The sequence below is a fragment of the Tenrec ecaudatus genome, chromosome 4 (assembly GCF_050624435.1).
Source record: "Tenrec ecaudatus isolate mTenEca1 chromosome 4, mTenEca1.hap1, whole genome shotgun sequence".
In the NCBI taxonomy this organism is placed as follows: Eukaryota; Metazoa; Chordata; class Mammalia; order Afrosoricida; family Tenrecidae; genus Tenrec; species Tenrec ecaudatus.
In genome coordinates this window covers 156,920,458-156,938,446 of record NC_134533.1, presented here as the reverse complement: position 1 = coordinate 156,938,446, position 17,989 = coordinate 156,920,458, and the positions used below count along the sequence as shown (strand labels likewise).

The window sequence follows — 17,989 nt, the reverse complement described above, 5'->3', positions numbered from 1 at the left end:
GATGTGGTCAATATTCTTCCCCCACACCATGATCCAGAGACATCAAATCTTCGGTGGTCTTCTTCATTCGTTCTTCAGCTAAGCTTTCCGATGTATATGAGGTGAGCGCTATGGCTTCTGTCAGGCACATCTCAGTCCTCACAGTGATGTTTGCTTTTTAACACTATTTCAATCTTTTTTCTGTTTACCATGATGTTGTCTCTTGGTCCACTTGTGAGGATTTTGACTTTCTTTACACTGTATTGCAATTCAAACTGAAGGCTGAAGTCTTTGATTTTCATCAGCAAATGCTTCAAGTCCTCCTCACTTTCAACAACCAGTGTGTCATCTGCATACTGCAAGTTATTAACAAGTGTTCTTCTAACCTTGATGTCACATTCTTCTTCATATAATCCAGCTTCTTGGGTTAAGTTGCTCAGCATACAAATTGAACCAGTACACTGAAAAGATACAACCCTGATACACACTTTTCCTGATTTTAAATCATGCAGTATTCCCTGGTCTTTCCAAATGATTGCTTCTGGATCCATGTACAAGTTCCACAAAAGCCAAGTGAAGTGTGCTGGAATTCCCATTCTTCGCATGTTATCCATAGTTTGTTGGCATCGATGAATGTGATGGTTAAGTTTGTGTGTTAATATGGTGGGGCCATGTCTCTCTGGTTTGACAGTAATAATGTAGCTTGGCAGTTATGAATGCTACAGTCTCTCTCCTGTAAGAGCTGAGACGTGTAATGTAATCGTCTCTACGATGAGAACTGCCATGGGCAGCCAATCAACTGAAAGGGGCTCTCTTCGGTGGAATGGTCTATGTTCAATATATGTAGACTCGAAGGCAAAGCTCTCTAGCTTCTTGCTATCTTTGGCTCTTGTATCTGGCTCTCATTACCTAATCTACAGTACTGAGACTTAAGCCATGTGCCTACTGTATTGCTTGGTACTGGTTTTGCTCCTCTAGAGAACCCATCCTAAGAGCACCCCCCAGTACTGCAGCTACCTGCTGAAACTTCTCAGTCAGTATTCCATCCACTTCTACAATTTTTTGCTTTGCTAATAATGCAGGTGCCATTGCTATGGTGCCATCGAATTTACCTCCGAAATGGTTAAATGTCAACCAATTCTTTTTGGTATAGTGATTCTATATTCGTTTCATCTTCTTTTGATGTTTCTTGAATCACTCAATTTTTGCCCCCCAAAAATCCTTCCATATTACAACTCGGGTTGATTTTTTCCCTTAAGTTCTTTCAGAAAGAGATATGGTAAGCATATTTTTCCCTTTCGGTTTCCAGAAATTTTTAGAAAAAAATGTTTGCAAGGATTGAGTTGTTGATCATTGTAAATTTCATACTGCTACTAGATTGTCTTCTTGAATTTCTCTCTGAAATCTTCTGTTCAGCTCTTTTACTACATCATTTCATCCGGTCAATTTTGCAGCTCTCTAAACGTGGCAAGAGCAGAGGTTCTTAACCTGTGGGTTGCGACCCCTTTGGGGATCGCCCAATACACAACAGTAGCAAAATGACATTGATTAAGTAACAATGAAAATAATTGTATGGTTGGGGTCCCCACGACATGAACAACTGTATGAAAGGGTCGCGGCACTAAGAAGGTTGAGAACCACTGGTTCAAGAGTCTCTTCTGGCATCATTTTGGTATTTCGCCCCCGTCCTCTGATCTTTTTGTTTTCATTTTTTTCTTTTCTCTTCATATATTATTTTTTTAAATAAATCTTTTTATTGGGGCTCATACAACTCTTATCACAATCCATACATACATCAATTGAGCAAAGCACCCTTATACATTTGTTGCCCTCGTCATTCTCAAAATTCACCTTCCACTTGGGTTCCTGGAATCAGCTCGGTTTCATTTCCCCCCTTCCCCTCCCTCCCCTTCCCCCTCCTCCCTTAATAGTTTATAATTATTTTATCTTATCTTACACTGCCTGGTGTCTCCCCTTACCCACCTTCCCATCACCCATCTCCCAGAGAGGAGGTTACACATAGATCTCCATGATCGGTTCTCCCTTTCTACACCCCCTTCCCTCACGGTGTCGCCACTCCCACCGCTGGTTCCAGAGGGCTTCATCCATCCTAGATCCCCTCTGTTTCCAGATCCCTACTGCACCGCTGTACATCCTCTGGTCTAACCAGATCCGCAAGGTAGAATTGGGATCATGATAATTGGGTGGGGAAGAAGCGTTCAAGAACTAGAGGAAGGTTTTGAGTTTCATTGTTGCTACGATGAACCCTGAGTGACTCATCTCCCCACTACCCCTCTGCAAGGGATGTCCAGCTTTCTACAGATGGGCATTGGGTCCCCATCACGCATGGTGATGTGATCCCTGCCCCCCCACCCCACCTGCCTTTGTTGTTTGAGACCTGGTCTCCTCTGCCCTTCACGATCACCCATGTCGGTGTGCTGCTTCCGTGTGTGCTGTGTTGCTTCTGGGCTAGATGGCCGCTTGTTTGCTTTCAAGCCTTTAAGTCCCCAGACGCTGTATCTCTCAGTAGTTGGGCACCATCAGCCTTCATCATCACACTTGCTTATGTACACCTTCGTCTTCAGCGTTTATGTGAGGAAGGTGATCACACAATGATAGTTTTTGTTCCTTGGTGCCTGCTACCTGGTCCATTCAACACCTTATAATCGCTTAGGCTGTGTGCTTCTTCTCTGTGGGCTTTGTTGCTTCTGAGCTAGATGGTCGCTTGTTTGCCTTCAAGCCTTTAAGACCCCAGACGCTATATCTTTTTGATAGCCAGGCACCATCAGCTTTCTTCACCACGTTTGCTTACACACACGTCTGTCTTCAGGGATCATGTCGGGAAGGTGGGTATCATATAATGACCGTTTAGCTGGGTGAGGTGCTATTGTATGGGGGGAGTATGCATGAGGAGGCCCAATGTCCAACTGCTACCCTACTAAACTATAAATATATGCACATAAGTCTATTTTCCCCATAATCATAAATATATTTACATATGTACATGTCTGTATTTAGGCTTCTCTATGCACTTTTGGTTTTCTTCATGTATGATATCCTTAATGTCAATCTGCTAATTCATCTGGTCTTTGGCCACTGCTTCAAATCTGTTCTTGAGACGATCTCTAAAGTAGGTGACTACACTCCGTGCTTCACTTTGGCTCTGAGGGGCTTATTTTCATTACCTTCAGCTTCAATTTGAACTTGCCTCAGAGCCTGGAGGGCCTGTCCCACAGCTGGACCCTGGCTTTGCTCTGACTGGTGATCTTGAGCTTCGCCCACTGTCTCTCTCCAGAGATAGTTAATCCCCATGCTTTACACCCTGTGATGTCAACAGTCCATACCGATGCTCTTTATCGTTAAAGGGATCTGCAGTGATTAAGTTATTGGCCTTGCACCGTGCTATCACGTGATCTCTAGCTTCACGCTATGTTTTCTATCTACTGATCTTTACTCTGGTTCCAACTTTTGCACTCTTACCACCAGTAATTATCAATGCATATTAATTGTATGTTTGATGAATTTCAGATAGAAAACGTTGATTAAAATGTTCAATTTCTTCATCTTTGGCACTAGTGGTTTTTGCAGAAATTTGAAAAATATTAAGACCAATTGGACTTCCTTGAAGACATCAATAGTCAGTGCCCTATCACTGTACTTCAGAACACATCTTGAAATGTGACAGCGTTCCTCTGTCATTTCTCAGCACAGTAAGCCATATGACTGCCCAATTCAAAATGCCCAATACCAGTCCATTTTAGCTCACTGACCTTTAAATACAGAACAGTTAAAAAGAATGAGACGCTTCACGAGTTGACACCCATGTCAATTACCTGGTCTACGTAACTCCACGGAAACCACCAAATTCTAGTCAATAAAAGAGCCAGCAAAAACAACGGATGGTTTTCAATTAATTGGTTTGAACTGGACCTGGGTATGCAGAGTGGTTATAACTACGTTATCACTTTAAGATACACTTAAGTGGTAAGCACTTAGGGGGAAAGAAGCAAACATTTAATTCTGAGTCAGGGCAGAAGTTTTTCCATTCTCTCTGTCTCCTATTAACACAATCTTCAGATCGTGACAGGATTTTTATAGCATATATTTCAGCTGCATATTTAATAGACAACTAGTATAAGAAAATGAAGGAATTCATTTCTCAGTCACAACTGAAAAATTAAAACTCAAATTACTATGTGGCTTCTATTAGTTACATAAAGATAATAAAACAGTGAATTAGCAACCTGATCAAGGAAAAGGATTTCACTCTCCTCTTCCAAAGCTTTGCTCAACACCCAATTTCAGATGCAAAATTAAACCAAAACGTAATATGAAGTCCAAAATGCATATGGAATCAATCAAATTGTGATTTATAGATCACTTAAGAAATAAGATATGTTAAAAATGATTTTTTCTACTTTCCACTTTAACCTTCTTTGGTGAAAACTGTCTTACTTTTGAATAATAATCTAACTGTCCTGTGATAAAGATATTTAGGGCCTTTAGTAAAATGAATTACCGCATAACAAATATGGAAGAGGTAAGGAAGAATGAGCTGCCTTCAAGACACACTTCGAATTTCCTTGGCTGACTAACACTGACTGGCGTTGAGTCCTGAGTTGTCACTCACCTTCCTCTCTCAAAAGCAGAGCATCAGGAGTCAGAGCCTCATGGTTTGCGTTCGCCAGTGTTTTACTACACAAAGATAGTATCCTGTGCGGAGGTGCTGACGAGTTTAGCAACTTAGCTACATGATTACGTACATTCTTTCAAAATACTTTGCCTCTTCAAAATGTCTAAAGCCTACTATGTCATGCAAGTACATGACAAAATTCTAACAAATGGATGGATTTTCTGGCATTTGAATGAGCCACTACAAATAGCAGTGTCGTTAATGTCTTTGTTCCCTGGCGCAGTGCCTCATGCTCTGGGTGGACAAGACAAAAGCACCGGGCTGCCGGGTCGCGGGGGAAATCGCCCCGCCGAGGCCATGGGAGTAGCACACAGCATACCTTGTTTGAGAGCACCTTCTCCCGCTCGGATGAAAGAGATTTCATTGGAATCTACCATGTGGTGTGCTCCATCTTGCAGAACAAACCGGAGCCCGGAAAGTTTGTGACCAGAGAGAGGGCCCTTCTCACAGGCATCCAAAAACCCCTGTTAATGAGAACAACTTGTGGAGTGAGTAGATTGAACTTGCAGGTGCCTTACCAAGACTCAACAAACATTAGTACTTGGCAATTTATCATTTTCATATACATGTCATCCTTCAAAAAGGAAGTTTACAAAGTGTAGCAACTCTACTATTTAATCTTTATTATGATGCTGTCTGGCAGAGCAAGCCCTTGGAAAACTGTATTAATCACTTTCTCATAACCTCGTCTTCAAGATTACACTCTCAGAATGCATTACAGAGACAGCACGATGGTGATTTTACAAAGAAGAACAGAAGAAAGGCAAAATCCAAATTCCCTAAAAAAACTCACACTTCCAAATTGGCAGTCACTCAAGAGATGTGTCCTGCATCACTCCAAGTAGAGGTTCAGGGCATTACCTTTCAATTCCATTTTTTGAGAATTTTATAGGTATGTACAAAAACCTGCATATATGGAAAGAGTATGCTTCGATGTTTGCCATTCTTGCTCATTCAGTTACTAACGTTCCCTGCAGAGCTCTTTTAGGTGAAGTGAGTTTTTCTGGGAAACATAAGCACATGGCTGCGTACATAATTCACCGTATTTCTGATACTTCGAAACTGTAAGTTTCTAAGATACATGCCGCCTTCATGCAAGTGACCACCAAACAAAACCCATGAACCCCTAACACGTGCAAAGCACTCTAGCAATTCATAACCCGCATCACAGTCTTACTGGACTCTCAGCTTTGTGATGGGTGCAGACTAGAAAACACTTTCACTGTCAGTTCACAAAAGAAGACACGGGTTCTGTGCACTGATGGGCCAAGACCGTAGTGACCACAGCAGAGCCCAGCTGTTGGGGTGTCATGAGCAATCACTCCACTACAATCACAGCACACGGACCTTTGATAAATCCATGACCACTGCGAGTTTGAACTGCTAATGACAATAGAGGATGTACCTCAATTTATCGAGAGACAGGCTCGAAGCATGATTAACACATGTCCCTGCATATACTGACAGGTCTTGAGCGTAATGAATTGATTCTACAGCAGATGCAGAGTGTTGACAACAGATGCAGGAGCACAACTACAGTATGTGTGGGAGACAGTGTAGCGTTTAGGAGACAGAATGGCAGGGAAGCTTTTAGTGTTGTTTACCTTTTCTACAGCAGGCACAAACTGCTTTGGGATATTTGCCCCGAAGGTTTCATCGGCAAACTCCAGCTTCGTGTAGTTCTCCGGCTCCAGAGGCTCTAAGACGCCAATCACCTTCCCAAACTGGCCCGCACCACCCGACTGCTTCTTATGCGTAAATTCAAACCTGAAAGTGATTTGGAGGACAGGCTTTGGTTAAACCTGACTGAGCATTAAGGAACTTTCAAAACGAAATCACACATATTAACCACGTTCAGTTTTCTCCCTCTGGCTATGACTACTTTGCCATAAAATTTTATTGTAGAATTTATCTCAAAAATAATTCACCATATTTTTGAGGGTACAGAAGGCCACTATTCTGAACTTCAAAAATAAAAAGCAAAGAAGCGAGTAATTAAATCAGAACTGGGGAAAAAGGTTTCTGTTACAGTGTTTGCATGGTGCCAGGGGTTAAGCAATAGGCTGCTAACTGCGAGGTCAGCAGTTCAAACCCACCAGCTGCCCCTTAGATGAGGCTGTCTGTAGTGTCCCTATGAAGCAGAACGGGCTCGAAAGTGTGAATGACGTGTTCTACTAACCTTATGCCTTCCCTTCCCTGGCAGGTAGCATTGCTCCTGAAATTGCTGGAATCAGAGCAGTTCACTGTAAGGAGAGAGTTGCTCTTTCATTTTACTACCTGGCCACTGTAAGTTGGCTTAATCCAAGAGTGTTTTAGGGGCGCTAATTCACTGAGAGAATGAATATTAAATTGACAGGGACTAACTTGTTAGCCATTCACATATAAGCTCTTGCTTTCCAGTCAATCCTGACTCATAGTGTCTCTACAAGCCAGAGAAGTCCTGCCTACAGGGTTTCCTGGGCTGCAATCTTTCCGGGGGCAGACAGCCCCAGCTTTCTCCTGCTGGGCAAGTGGGTTCCAACTGCCAAACTGTTCAAGTAGCAGTCAAGTGCTTTAACTACTGGGTAATGAGGGGATCTAGTCCTTCCTGTGGACAAGTCATGAATGAAACACAAGTCAGTGTTTACTTTAAACCACGAATGGTAACATGAATAGGAAACAGCGTGCTTTTATAAACAAATTTTACACATCTTCGCATACATTACTCTTTCCATAAGAAACATTACATGAGCACCTATCGTATGCAATGGATTCCTTCCTTTCAGTTGAATCCACCCTCAACACAAGAAGATGTAGTCACACCTAACAGCTGCTGACACATGACTTACAGGAAGCTGTACAGCAATAGTCGTGAATGGGCGGCTCGGGTCCACAGAGCTGAGTAGTGTGGACTGTCAATACTGGTAGGAGATGCTGTCTACAGAGACCCTTCATGTGAATGTGCCAGACTACAAGTCCACCCAGTTTGTTCCCTTAGAGCACATCGGAACTGCACCTTAGGGTTTCCAAGACAGCAAATCTCCAAAAGAGCAGTCTCACCTCTCTCTCAAGCGGCTGGTGGGTTTGAACCCGAGACCTACAATTAGCAGCCCACTGCACCCCCAGTGCTCCTTAGCATGTCTGATTAATTGCCTTTAGATAATACGCCAGTGATACAGAGCTTCAGATGGGACAGGAAACACAAAATGCTGAGAGACTCATTTTCCTGACAGAATCATTTCCAGGAACTGCCAGGAACACAGAAGGGAACCAACTGCCAAATCCCCACGGAATCACTGCAGGAATTCCCAAACTGGCCCACTGGAGCCATTCTCAGGGCTACACAAGTTCTCTGTAAGATATTTAAGAATTTCTTTTAGATTTGACAAAAGCATTTCTGCAAACAGATTCTAGGTCTGTGTGAGCCATATGGTAATCACTAACCATAGCTATTTTCACCAAAATTATTTAAAATGAAATGAAAAAGGGCAACTCCTGGGTCAACCCGGAACGGGCATGTGGAGTGTGGCTGCCGCAGTGGACAGCGGCGGGCAAGCTCCCAGCCCGCGGACTCTCTCCCGGGGACAGCAGTGCTCCGCGGTTGTCTCAGGGACCCTTCTGGCTGAGCACAAAACTGTCAAAACTCCTGCCAGGCTAGTATGGGCACGGCTTTAACTTATATATGTTAAATGTAATAATTACATATGGAAAAGAACTGCACGTCACCAATGATGTTATTGCTCTTGATCTACACATGGCAAATACATTCATAAAATTTCAAAACTGGTGGTTTCATGTAGAATTTCTTACTGCTCTAAATAGCACTAACACAAACCAGTGCTAATAATCTGTGAAGCTTAAGATTTCACTTTCAGCACAGGGCTCTGTGTCATCTGCACTCGCTCTGCCCCCTTCCCTGGACACCATCCCCGGGGACCTCATTCCAACAACCCAGCTCCACACACCCAGCCTCAAAGGCTGGCTGACAAAGGAATGACTCACGCCCCCACCCTCAGAGACAGACAGACAGATGAAACCACCTTTACTTTGTTAGAAAAGCTTCAACAGGAGAAACTAATCCCGCCACTTAGGAAAAAATTGCGCCCCTAATTACTTACTGCTGCTAACTAGAAAGGAAGTGGCTTGAATTTTTAAAAAATATACTTCAATGAAAGACTAAATTTAAAAAGGTATATGAGAAAGGTAGCACATTATAAGCATATTTTTGGTAACCTTTCCTTAATGCTGTACCCAATATATATAGGTAAGTCTACCAAAGAACCTTCAAAAATCCATTTTGAATAAAAAAAGCACAGAAATGGCTATTCCAAGCCAACCAGCTAAGCACAAGCCTGGTCTGACTCAAAGGAAGCTTAGCTTCTGGATCTAGGCCAAAGTCAAAGAACAGTGCGAGTGACAGTTCCTTTACTGTGGTGGCTTAAGAAGGTAATTAAGAACACTGAAGTGAGAAAACGTAATGCCTAGCAAAAGTCTGCCCCTGCTTTTAAGCAGCTTTTGTTCAATGCTGCTTCAGTGTACTCCTTTGTGGGAGTTCATTTTAAGTATGCTTTAATAGTCAAGGCAAAGCCTTCAGTGAGTCAACTGGAAGTATTGGTGTTAAACCCAGTCCTCCTCTTCCTAAACGAAGAACTGGGGGGGGGGGGAAGGGTACATTTTTTCTCTCTTGATTTGAATTATATAATCTCTCACGTTGATATCTTCTGCCATCTCCCAGGCTCTCCGGCTGAAAGCGAGCCTGTGTGTTTCTGTGTGTTCAAAGAGATGCGAAGGGCAGAGGGCGGCGTCGCTACCTGGGGCACCTTTGCACCCTGCACCTGGCAGGACAATGCGGGGCGGGTGCTCCTGGGTGCCAGGAAGCAACCAGGCTGGCGTCCCCGGGGAGGAGGCCGGTGGCCCGCCGGAGGATACGCCTGCAGCGTCAGAGACCGAAAGCTTTAAAGGTGAAGGCTAGGTTCCGGCGGCGGGGCTGCGGCCCCACCGGTCTCTATGCCGGGAAGAGCCAGCGGCAACGGGGCGGGGCCCTGCGCAGAGAAGCCCGAGCCCAGCAGCAAGCAGCTTCCTGAATCCGAAGGAGGGAGGAGGAAGGAGGGAGGAGGGAGGAGGAAGGGAGGAAGGAGGGAGGGAGGGAACTCCCGGTCCGGCCCACGCCCAGCCCGAGGCTGGCGCGCACTTTCCGACTGGGCCACCGTGCAGCAGGCAGGACGCGCGGCGCCTGGTCCGGTCCGTTAAGCCTGGGCAGTGGCCGCTCGGCCGAGCAGGAATGGAAATCCCACCGACCCACTTCCCAGCCTCCAGGGCGGCCTCCGTGGCGGAGAACTGCATCAACTACCAGCAAGGGACTCCTCACAAGGTGTTTCTGGTGCAGACAGTCAAACAGGCCAGCAGGGAGGTGAGTCCCACGCAGGGGCGGCCTGCGGGCGCGGGCGGGCGGAGGGGGCGGCTGGCTCCCTCTGCAGGCCAAAGGTCTCCCTGGCCGCGCCTCCGCCCCGCACCCCCTTCCCTTCCCTTCCCTTCCCGCTGGGGCCTCTGTTCTGAGACGGGGCTGACGACTTCGGTCTACAGTGGCCAAGATTGCCACATTGCACTCTCAGGTGAGGGGGCTGTTTGTTTCTAGAGTAAAGCACAGAAACCAGCAGTTTTTCTGGCCAGTGGGGGCTGGCCATCGATCCTAACTCACCAGCTGCTCTTCTGTCTGCCTCTATCTGGATTGCAGCCCGGGCACACGCCAGGGCTGCTCAGCTCGGCTGTCCTGCAGCAGGGCGATAAGCCGGAATAACCGAGATGGCCGCGGGTGGGATTGGGTATCAGAAAATGGGAAATGCTCCGAAAGAAGGGAGGCATCTAACACTTTCTCCAAGTGCAATCAGGGGCAACCATTCAAAAGAATATAAACACAGCTATGCCGCCTCTCGTCCAGTTACTCCAGCCTCCAATGCCAAATATCGAAGACCAAGCCATATTAGATCCTTTGACCAAAGTCGGGGAAATCAACAGCGAGAGCCAGGGCCAACCAAGATGAGAAATAGCGCACTGGCTGCCTTAAATGACAAATGACGGCGTCTGTGCTTCAGGGTTAAAGGTGCCATGCCCCAGCCACCACCACAGAAGGTGGTGGTTCCCCATATACTAAAAGCCAGTGCGTTTGAGTTCCTCCCTATGTTTCTTACATAATTGTAACTGAACAGGGAAAGGGTGTTATTTTGAAATGGCACCACCAGATAACATACTGGCATATTGTCTTAAAATTTACAAAACTTTAAAGGCACCACTTTGTAGGCTAACTAATTCACCAGTCAGAAATACTTACTATTCGTTAAGTGTCCACTTTGCAGCTAATCTGACTCCACATGGAATCTGCCTTCTTTCAACAGTATCTGAAGGGCACACTGGGCTGGCTTTAGACCGGAAATCTTTTCAAAGGAATGTCCTACCTCTCATTGCCATCAGAAAGGAAAGCTGCCTAGGTGGGTGTCTTATGCATGGGTTTAGGACCACACATCTGGCTATTAGGAGGGCCTGATGGCTGAACGTGAGATGTGCCCGCCTACTTTGTGTGCTCCCCCCGCCCCCCACTTTTGTTTTCATCCACAATAAACCAGAGGGGCCTGGTAAGTTAGGCAGCGCCCACATTGTCAAAGGCTTCCGTCTTTTCCCCACATCAGCCCAGCTCCCCAACCAAAAGAGAATGGATTCCCCTAACAACACAGAACTGAGTCAACGGTTACAGAATTTGCTTATCTCTACCACATTCTCTTAATTAATTTTAGGATCTTCCAGGAGGAGGGCATAAGTATCGCCTTAAATTTTCTGTGGAAGAAATTATCAAGAAAGTAAGTGAAACATTATTCCTTATTGTTAAACAAAAAACGATTCCACATATTCCAGACTGTTGTAGTCGATCAGATCATCCGATCAGATTTGCCTAAATTAACGTGAATGCCTTATCCCTAATAAAATGCTGCCCCCGCATGAGCAAAGGAGGCAAAGGTCAGTTTTCTTTGTGCTTTCTAAAACCCAGGAAGTATTTGTAATGTGCTATATAGAAAACAGAGTATTTGCTTCAGTTCAGTTAAAATTTCCTCTAAAAACAAATACTGCATGGGAACTCTGTCTCTTCCAACCCAGCCTCTCTCCAATGTATAGTGCCTGACGGGGCGGAGGACCCAAAGAGCGAGGAGGAAACACGGGCTGCCCTGTGCTTGCTCCGCTCAGTAGTCGGCAGTGAAGTGTTTCACAGGCGTTTCGCCACATCAAAGACGTGGTGATTAGTTTGGTGACCAGTGTCTGCAGTGGAAATATTCTTCACAGTAAATCCAACCACAAGAACACACGAGCTGTCTGGGGACTAAGTGAGCAGGAGCCCCACTTTCTAAAATGAGTAATGAGTCAGGTGCGACAGCTACCTTTCTCATCTGGATGCTGGATCCTATTCTGCGGTTACAGGCCGCTTCACCCCATTTCTTTTCAGCCTCCTCAGCCCCCATATTAGTTCTCTGCAACTGTGGCCAAATTTTCTCCATCCATCAGCATCAGGCAGGCTGTTCCTGAAAGGGGCTCAGGTGTCCAGGCTACAGGCTTGGTGTTGCCGAAATGAAAGGAAGCTGACAGGAACCCCCTCTTCAATAAATCTCTCTTCACGCTGCCTAAGGCCATCACCATGCGGTCCCTCTCCTGCAGCCTACGAGCCCCCAAAGAATATGCCTTAATGGAGTAAGCAGCCGGGCTGGATTCAAAGGTGCCAAGCCAAGTCTTTCCTCTCTCCCTCAACTTTCTCCTCCTCCAGCGCCTTCCTCATTCCTCAGACAAGCTGCTGCTGCCTCCTGGGGACTAAACTGTGTCCCACACCCAAAATGTCTGTTGGAACCCTAACTCCTATCTATTCAGATATAATCAAATGTCATGCCACTGCCGTCTACAGAGAATATTAGGAGACTGTAACCAATCAGTGTAGCGTGGATTCGCAACCCGACAGCGCGTGGGTCGTATCAAGAGCGGCAGACAGAGAAGCAAACACATACTGGGGAAGACAGATGCCACGTGAGAACTGCCACGGAATCAAGAAGTCCCCAGGGCTACCAACAAGGAAGCCAGCCATGATTTGGACTTTCAGCCTCCCACAACTATCAGAGGCAAATGTCTGCCCTTTAAAGCAAAAATAAGTAAATACATAATATGGTCTGAGCTTATGCCATATGAACAAGTTACTCCTCACTCACGATCACTTGTATAAGCCTTCCCCATTGTTTGTGACTGCGTATTGAGTGAAAACGGGCTTTCAGGCATTCAGGAGTGACGGAATGGCCACGTGGCCCCCCTGCAGATACGAGTCTTTCAGCAGTAGAGCTGGAAACACTTCTAAATTATGCCCGTCAAGTTAGTAATGAGACGTGTCTGAGGAAAAGAACTGCAACTTGGACCACAACCACCTTGACATTTTTTTTAAAAAGCCTTGTCCTTCTGTTGAGCACAATCCAGGCTAACATAAGGAATTCATTAAAAGGGTATTAAGCCAGCCATCTTTACAGTTTATAACTCACTGCTCTGGTCTCCTACATTTCTAGCTAGATTGCTGTCTCTGGGTTTGAGTATAGTTCTGTACTTTTGCGAACAGAGAGTAGGAGTCATGGAAGCTTAAAAAGCAACCAGCACCTGGAGTCAGTATATAAACAGAAAAAAATCTTGTCTGGCAAATGGACACCACCTTAATATGGAAATACATTCAAAGTTCTAAGATGAATTTACAAAGTTATGAGGCTTTATAAGTTTTTCTTTTTTTAAAGATATCTCAGTGATCTCCCAGTAAATGTAGTGGAGTCAGTTCCATTTAGACACTTCTGGGGAAAAAGACCTGGTGGGTTTGGGCTGCTATCCACAAGATCGACAGTTTAAAACCACCAGGCGCTCCTCGGGAGAAAGACGAGGCTTTCTACTCCAGTAAATAGTCTCAGCACTCACAGAGGCAGTTCAACCAGGTCCTTAGAGTCATTACGAGTCAGCATAGACTCAATGGCAGTGAACGTGAGCGCGCGCGCGCGCGTGTGTAAAAAGATAGGTCTGAAGCAACAATGTCAAGAGCCAAAGCTTTAAATTGTGTATCTCAAGAAACAATAGTCTAAATGTAAGGGTCTTTTGTAAAAATGTTCTCAACAGCAAGTAACAGTGAACTGCACCGCCGAAGTACTCTACCCTCCTGTGGGGCAGGACACTGCACCAGAAGTCAACTTCACGTTTGAAGGAGAGATTGGGACGAACCCAGATAAAGAAGATACTACATTTTATCAGAGACTCAAGTCCACGGCAGAACCACTAGAAGCGCAAAATATTCCAGGTATCAAACAGAACATGGGGGTGGGGGTGGTGGTGGGGGGGTTCCAAGGTTAAACTCTCAATTACCTATGCTCAAAACTGTTGGATAGTAACCACTACTTTGGAAATTAACTGGTTATTGCAAAAACATTATTTAGCAATCAAGTCCAACTACAGTAAAAGAGAGGCTTTGAAATATTATACATCCATTTTTTTCCTGCACACGGAAGTGATGATGTGACTTAGAATTCAACTTTTAGTTCTTTTTTAGAATTTAGATATGTAGTTCTTAGTTAAATCTGAGTGTATGAAATAATCACATTTAATTATCTATCATTCAATACTTCCCCTACCAGACAGTTTTGGGAATGTGCCTCCAGAAATGAAACCCGTTCGGCATCTAGCCTGGGTCGCCTGTGGCTATATAATATGGCAGAATTCTACAGAAAACACATGGTACAAGATGGTCAAAATTCAAACCGTCAAGCAAGTGGTGAGTCATTTCTGTAAGACACTATTAACACAACGAATGTTGATTGGGAGGATTGAGACTGATGTGTATGGAAACCACGGAACCTGTTATTTTAACAGGAGACGTCGGTTAGAATCAGGGCAGGAAAAAGTAAACAGTTGTGGGAAGAATCCAAAGCAGCAGCAGCTGCTCCAGAAAGTCCCTGGGTTTGGCTGAGAAGCACGGAAAGGCTTCATTTGCTTCAGTGTCCTTTACAAACAAAGGGCTGGGGCTACTCTGCATTCCCTGGGCTCCCACTAGCAAGGCACAGCCAAGGATTTCAAGGGACCACTTCTGACTGCGAACTGCCCTTGCGAATGGCACCACAGTTGGTGCGAGGCAAGCGAGATTTGATTGTGAGGTTGTACTCAAACCTCTACTGGAGGAAAAAGGTCTAGAGGTCCACTAGGGGCCTAGGAAGGTACATTTACAGAGCAATACTGACCCTACTCTACGACATACTAGAATGGTTGTCCCAGAGTGACAAAGAGACCGGCAAACCGCCCCCCACCCCCCCGGCCCCACGAGCCTGAACAAGAACAGTATCTCAGTCTAGCTGTAATGCCTCTCAAACTGTGCGCCACTCATCCCTTCGCTTGTTGTACGCCATTTTCTTCAGCCATCATTTGCAATCTTACATGCACTTTTCTTGGCCTAGCTTTAAAATTTTTTCTTATATCTGATGACTGCTTAGAAATGCTTTTAATTTTAAACCTTCAAAGCTCACGACTCTCAAGCCAATTTCAACTCATTGTGACCCTACAGGGCAGAGTAAAACTGCCCCAGTGAATTTCTAAGAGTGCAAATCTTACAGAAATGGAAAGCTTCATCTTTCTGTTTTGAACTGCTGACCTTGAAGTTAGCAGCCCAACTCATAACCCACTAAGCTACCAAGGCTCCCAGAGTAAATCCTTTGAGAGCATCTTCTCAGATTTGTGCTGTAAGAGGTAAAAAGAAAGGAACGTTCCAACCAGTACCTAGTGGAGTGCAGAGAAACCACCCTTTCAGGCAGCTCCTTACAGCAGGACTTCCCAGCTGACTTGTTCCAGCTTGTAGGCAACAAACCGCAAGGCAGCTGAAGCACCTTTTCTCCAGAGGCTTCTGCAGCCATTGTTACCTATTACAGCTGTAGGGCAGGCCATCCATTGACAATGCTCAGTGAAGCCAAACGCCAAACTCCTACCATGCCCAGCACCACAGAAACAGCCCTTGATCTAGTGTGAGTCCAACAGCGACTTCACTCACTACAGCCCTGTAAGTCCTGAGACCCCAACTATGTGAGTGCCTGGGTCTAGGTCAGTCAGGATGTAGAACTTGTATTTCCAGCAGAATGTGCACAAGCTAATGCTGGTAGTGTTAAGAAAAACTCCTGTAACCTTTGACCAAACTGGAGTTTCAGGGCACTCATGAAAATCTCAAAGGCTTCCACTGGCAACATGAAAGATGAAGTTTCACTGCTTCAGGCCAGATGAGGAACTTCAAAAAATTATAACCCATCTTTATAATTACTTTTCTTTTACATATTAAGATCCAACATGTAAAGAAATGACTGATTTTTTTATATCACCTTAAAAGGACATTCTTTGTTGGTATAGTCAAAGAAAAAAAAAACTACTTCTTCCTTATAAGAAAAGTATGCTTTAAAATAATACTTTCTCTGATGTTGAGGCCACGTTTATACCCACTATTAACCAGCCCTGGTGCTATACACACGTGGGCAGATCAAAACCACCAGCTGCTGCACAGGAGAAAGATAAGGATTTCTACTGTGGAAAGGGACAATGCTGGGAACCCACACAGGCTGTTGTAGGATGGCTCTCATTCAGAATCCACCCGCTGGCAGTGAAAGAAACTCGAAACATCAACCAATGAAGGCTGAGGAGCTGGTGCTGCCCCTTAAGAGCGCAGGGACTGTTTCACACATCAACTAGAAACGTTTAGATGCCCTGGGTCACTCTAGCAAGGCACTGGTTTAGACTCTGCAAAGACAGCATTTCTGGGTGGCTGATGATAGAAAACAGTTCCTTTCCACAGCAAGCAGCAGTCCCAATCAAAGCTTTACTGTAACTGTGGTATCAGATAACTACATGTGCCTCCTTGAACTACAATCAGCCAGTCCCTAGTCATGAAGTCTGACTTGTTCTTGCCCTCCCTTGGAAATGACCGGACCAGCACCTGCTCACTGCGAATGTTTCATCACGATCACCTCCGCTGACTGCACATGTGCTTCCCAATCGTTGGAAAGACTTGAACCCTTCCCTTAGACTCGAGTCTGGCTAACAACAACAGACACACCTCTGCTGACTTACCTTCTGAAAAACCCTTGACAGACAGGAGTGGATCATTCGTTACCTGGGATTCGTTACCTGGGATTGCCTGTATTTTTCAGTTTTCTAGAGAGAATTTCCATTAAAAATGTGTTGTCTTTTATGTAAACACTTGTTCAGCAGTTTATCCCTCATGTGCTGCTTTTCTGAACGATGGAAATATTAAGGGTCCTTTAAAAAACACACTGTCATGTTAAGAAGCTGCTACCCCTACAACTTCCAAAGTAAAAGGGGGTTGGGAGTGGCGGCAGGGAGATAGTCTTTAAAGCAGTCATGTAAAGGGTAATTTAAAATTCTCTCTAGAAAACGGTAGGAGGGTAATTTATCTCTCAGGATAACTAAAACCAAATGACACTCAGTTTTGAGGTTTACCTAAAGGGAAGTGTTAGAATCATTTCTTAAGGAAAGCTGATCTTAAAAATTAAAGTGCTATTTTTGCTAATGATATTAAGTTTCAAACACCAGGTTTTTATTTTTATCATAGCAAAGAAATGACGACTTCATTGAATTAGACTACACCATTCTGCTTCATGACATTGCATCTCAGGTAAAGTTTCATTTACCTTAATTTGATGCCTCTCTGACCCCGAGACCAGTCATAGAGCTGCAGAGTGAGTTCTCCATTTGGACTTCACGTTCATGTGCATTCAGAGGCATGAAGCCGAAGTATTTACACTTCTGTACCAATTTCACTTGTTTTGTACTACTCTTTATGAGGACTGCTGACTGCTTGACTCTAGCAAAATATAAACCCAACTGTGTGCTTGTAACTATTTTCTGGGTTTTCTCATGACATGAGTTTTCTTTACTTGCAGGAGATCATTCCCTGGCAAATGCAAGTTCTCTGGCACCCCCAATATGGCACTAAAGTAAAGCATAATAGCCGGCTGCCGAAGGAAGCACATGTGGAGTAAGCCAGGGCCGTGCCGCGCACTGCAATGGAGTAGTGAACACAGGCTTACCACGCTCCTTTTCATTTGTGTCCAGTTTAAGGAGCCAACTCCATTCAACCCAAGTGTCTCATTATAAATGTCCTGATTATAGTACAGAATTATATCGATTGCATAATGAAAGGTGTCACTGTCTAAAGACATCTTAATTACAGCATAGTCCTATGTACATTCCATAATAAAAAGCTTCAATTCCAGCTTCATGATGATGTTTCATTCCACT

At 44.8% G+C, this 17,989-nt stretch overlaps 2 protein-coding genes across 2 annotated transcripts in view; one reads left to right on the top strand and one right to left on the bottom strand.

Annotated features, from left to right (window-relative positions):
- The window catches only part of GFM1 (G elongation factor mitochondrial 1), a 51,187-nt gene that overhangs the window by 2,934 nt on the left and 30,264 nt on the right, over nt 1-17,989 (bottom strand). Inside the window, exons 14-15 of the mRNA XM_075546968.1 lie at nt 6,277-6,439; nt 4,992-5,136 (exon numbers count right to left, since the gene is read on the bottom strand). Coding sequence (XP_075403083.1) covers nt 4,992-5,136; nt 6,277-6,439 — 308 coding nt within the window. The remainder of the gene's footprint in view (nt 1-4,991; nt 5,137-6,276; nt 6,440-17,989) is intronic.
- LXN (latexin) lies at nt 9,791-17,968 on the top strand. Its single transcript, XM_075546969.1, has 6 exons — nt 9,791-10,061; nt 11,440-11,502; nt 13,823-14,000; nt 14,335-14,471; nt 17,301-17,363; nt 17,632-17,968. Exons 1-6 carry the CDS (start codon nt 9,933-9,935, stop codon nt 17,728-17,730), a joined length of 669 nt encoding a protein of 222 aa, XP_075403084.1. The 5' UTR covers nt 9,791-9,932; the 3' UTR covers nt 17,731-17,968.